This window comes from Opisthorchis viverrini (assembly GCF_000715545.1).
Source record: "Opisthorchis viverrini unplaced genomic scaffold opera_v5_654, whole genome shotgun sequence".
In the NCBI taxonomy this organism is placed as follows: domain Eukaryota; kingdom Metazoa; phylum Platyhelminthes; class Trematoda; order Opisthorchiida; family Opisthorchiidae; genus Opisthorchis; species Opisthorchis viverrini.
This window is the reverse complement of record NW_008752324.1, coordinates 36,550-40,279: the sequence shown is the minus strand read 5'-3', so window position 1 is coordinate 40,279 and position 3,730 is coordinate 36,550. Positions and strand designations below refer to the sequence as shown.

The 3,730-nt window shown below is 45.6% G+C and overlaps 1 protein-coding gene across 1 annotated transcript in view; it reads left to right on the top strand.

Annotated features, from left to right (window-relative positions):
- Positions 1-941: 941 nt before the first annotated feature.
- T265_15615 (hypothetical protein) overlaps positions 942-3,730 on the top strand; it is a gene marked incomplete at both ends in the record, with an annotated part of 4,288 nt that continues 1,499 nt past the window's right edge. The window contains 2 exons of the mRNA XM_009178771.1: positions 942-962; positions 3,158-3,327. Of these exons, the coding sequence (XP_009177035.1) occupies positions 942-962; positions 3,158-3,327 (191 nt within the window). The remainder of the gene's footprint in view (positions 963-3,157; positions 3,328-3,730) is intronic.

The following is a 3,730-nucleotide window of genomic DNA, read 5'->3' as shown; positions in this document are numbered from 1 at the left end:
CGGAAAGGCATCACATTAGGTCCCGGGGGTTGCGTGTAAGGGCTTTATTGTTTTGCGGTCGCTAAACGTGACATCTGAAACAGCGTCTCGAGTCTGCTTCACAAGCTTTGCTGTTATCGGATGGCGTCAACGAATCAGTTATGGGGTAATTAGAAAACGGGATTTGGTTGTGCGGCAGTAAATTCAGTCACGAAGACCATCCAGTTCCGTCGACTACGATAGTTTGCCATGTGCTACGCAGGCTAAAACAGCGTCCAACGGGGGAGAATTGTTCTGTGTGCGTTCTTCAGAATGGCGCAGGATCTCTGACTAGCGTTTGGTATTTTTATGCCTTCCTTGGTGGTTTGTTTATCCTTCTTTTATGCTCACCAATTTTGGTGTGCAATTCCCTGGCAGTTTGTTCTATGTAAACCTGAGCAGCCACACATTCTCAGGATGATAATTTTGCTACTCAACTTATGTGAGTAGTGAGAGCCTTCTCTCGATTTCGTGATTTGGACCGCTGATAGATAGTAAACGCTGGCCTCCTCCTTGTTGTTGTTGGTTACTTTTGTGAGGTATCGGGCGATGGTTCTATTGTGGCCGATTATTCTCAAAAGAAAAGCCACTTCGATAAACTTGTCAGGACAGAATTTTCGAGCGTCATCATCCCCAAGGGATTCGTGTTCTTCGACAAATGGGTTCACATCAGATTTGTAGAAGAAGCCGAAAGATTTGTGTCACATAGTACATCCTCAGTTAAACCGACTTAGATTTGTAACTTTGCTTGCCTTTTTGTCACAGGAAGTAAACTGGAAATTGTACATTATCAGTCCCCGAGTCCAGATTCGACCAGAAACGTACATAGAGAGGACGAGAGGCAAACGAGTGCAGGTGCGGCGACGATGGAGTCCACCCGGCTATGAAAGCCGGAGGATCTGACGGCACTGCAGCAGTCCGACATGCAACGATTCACGAAAGAGGTGAGTTGGGGCAATGTGCTGTATGTTTTGAATGCCTCATTTCATCTGGCTGAGAATAATGTGGATAACCACACCTCCTTGAGCGATACGGTCTTCTTTTGCTTGATAAGGTCCCCATCTAAAGACTCGTATGGACTTTCATTAAATTTCGTAAATTTCTATTGAGGCAGATGATGAACCCTCTGAGAAGAACAAGTTGCAGACAACGATCAGTAAGCCGTGCCATGGATACCCTCTCCCAAGCAAAACAGCTCGCAAATCTTTAGGAGGACTCCTCGATACTCTGTATCTGGAAAGCTCCTTCTTGTACTTTTTCTCAATGTTCCCCGAACAATGGATCACTTATTAGGAGTAGACCATATATCCTCATGCTAAGGGTACAATAATCTTCCCGCTCTTGTTCACCATTCCTCATCTGCTTGTGACAAGTGGGATAGTGGGTCATGACACACCGTTCACTGTTTCTGTGTGAGGGGAAGTAAGCGCGCGCCAGAAATGCAGAGGGCAGTGTCCTTGTTACACATTTACTTTGGAAAGGTGGTTAGAGTGCGAACTTACTGCCCGGAAGCTGCGTGGTTCGAACCCGACCTCCGCATCTTGACTTCTTTTGTCTAGGCTCGGACAACCTGGCAGTATCTCAGACCTCGTGTTTCCTTCGGGTGGCATGACAGCTAGGCACTAGAAGGGTGCAACACTTCAAAAGTTATTGTTTTCACATTCACTTGGGATAGTTATGCTTCAGTCCCTTCGGCTGTCCACCAAGTGTTAATTGATCCGTTCACGGAGCCCAGCGAATGTTTACCATTCCGTGTGATATCGTTGCTGAGTGGTTTAGAGATTTTCCGCAGTTACTTGCGTTTGAATAATTATTTAAAAGTATCTTGGGTCGCCACTGTGATCAGCTGTGTAAAGGCATCCTATCCGTGAGGGGATTCATTCGTCCGCAATCTGTGCTGAATTGTTGTGTGTCTTGCTTGCGATTATTTGCTCCACTAGATACTGTCTTTTTATCCCTTTTTCCCTGGTTGGTATTTAGTGGACCAACAAAAGCCAAGCAAGACAGATGACAACGTAATACCGATCGCGAAACAACCAATCGCACCATCAGTGAGATGATTTTTAAACAGCCATCTCTTAAGACTATATGAACGCAGCAAGAAACGGTGATCTCCCCATCCTGGGGCATACGGACGATGCTACTTTGAATGGTGACAAAATGTTTTCGAAGTAATCGCCACTTTCGGCGAATTAACACAACCGAGCATTCCGTCACATTGTCATTTCAAACTCCGCACGTGCTTCACTGGACTACTTCGAACAACATTAGGGAAATGTGCTGTTTGGTATTGTTTGATCTAGGGGTATCAGGATAATGACGTTCCAACTTCCCGGTGATAGTTGCTGCCACTGATTGTGTTCAAAATTTTCTGCCCAAAAGCCACATACAAAACAGGATTTTCTGAAGTGCAAAACCGCTGACACAGTTGTGATGGAGTAAGGTGACACCCCCGCGTAAGCGATAAGCTGCCGGGGGGAATTTCCTGCTCCGATAGCCATCCAAGCCGTCCAATCTCAAGCTCAACGTGTCATCCTCATCATTCGGCATTGCCTGTTTCATCACTCACACTTCCGCCAAAGCTAACACACCTACCGGGGTATGTAAAAGTTCCCACAAATAATTCAGTGGTTCTCCTTGAATTCTCGGTGTAAGTTCGGAGACCATGAGTTGTGAAGCAAATCCAGGCGCTTTAACTTTGCAAGGCGCATGCCGAAAGACGGTACGATGACGGTCAGTTTATTCAACAGTGATTGTAATTCGCCTTGTTTTTTCAAAGAATTGGGCAATGATCATGTACAATAATTCTCTCCTGAAAAATTCTTGTCAGGTGTTTGTTGCTCAGTCTTGGCAACTTGGACTCCTCTTTCACAAAAACTGATTATCAAGATGGGACCACATGAGTAGAATTTCTCCGTGTGCAGCTGTGTGGACAAATACACTCCGCTCCAGAAAATACCGCAAAACGATCGATGGGTTTATTTGAACCGTGTTTTCCCGATCGCCTCTAAGCTTTTCCGTATTGTTTTTGGTGACAATACAACCCGTTTCTAACAACCCCAGCTCCACATTTCCGGAGAATATCACCTATCGTCTAGTCTGTTTTCGCTTTCCAACTCTACCTTCCGCTCCTCTACAGACGGTCTCACTGAAGTCTAAGCTACTCGATGCCGAGGTTCACGAGACGGATGTTGTGTTAACCGACCGGGATTCCGTGCTGGCCGCAGCAACTTACGAACGTACGGCTCTCAGTCAAGCAGTGGATCAAAATCGTACGCTCAACCAACAGCTCGATGAACTGCAAGATGCGTTTGTCAGTATGGCACACGCTTTTCTTCTGATTCGCTCCTTTATTTGTGCACAAAGTACGAATGTTTGTTTTGCTCCATAACACATCCTGTGAAGCTCACTGTTCTAGCAATAGGGTAAAACAGATCAGGTACCGAACGCAGCAATCGTGGTCAATTTACTAAAGTTTGCTGATGAATCCGATTTGTTATGTCACACAACAAGCTCCAGCTGCTGACTCCATTGCTAGTGTGTGTTCGTCAATGGAGCGTTCGTTACCACCCTCCAGTTTTGAAGTAACGTTTTTGCGTACGAATAGGCGTTCCGATTGAGATTGTCTGTCACGATTTTCGCTAATTAAATTCCCAACAATCGAATTTCACGCTGAAATGATTCTCTGCACTTCCGCCTGTAGGGAAATCAG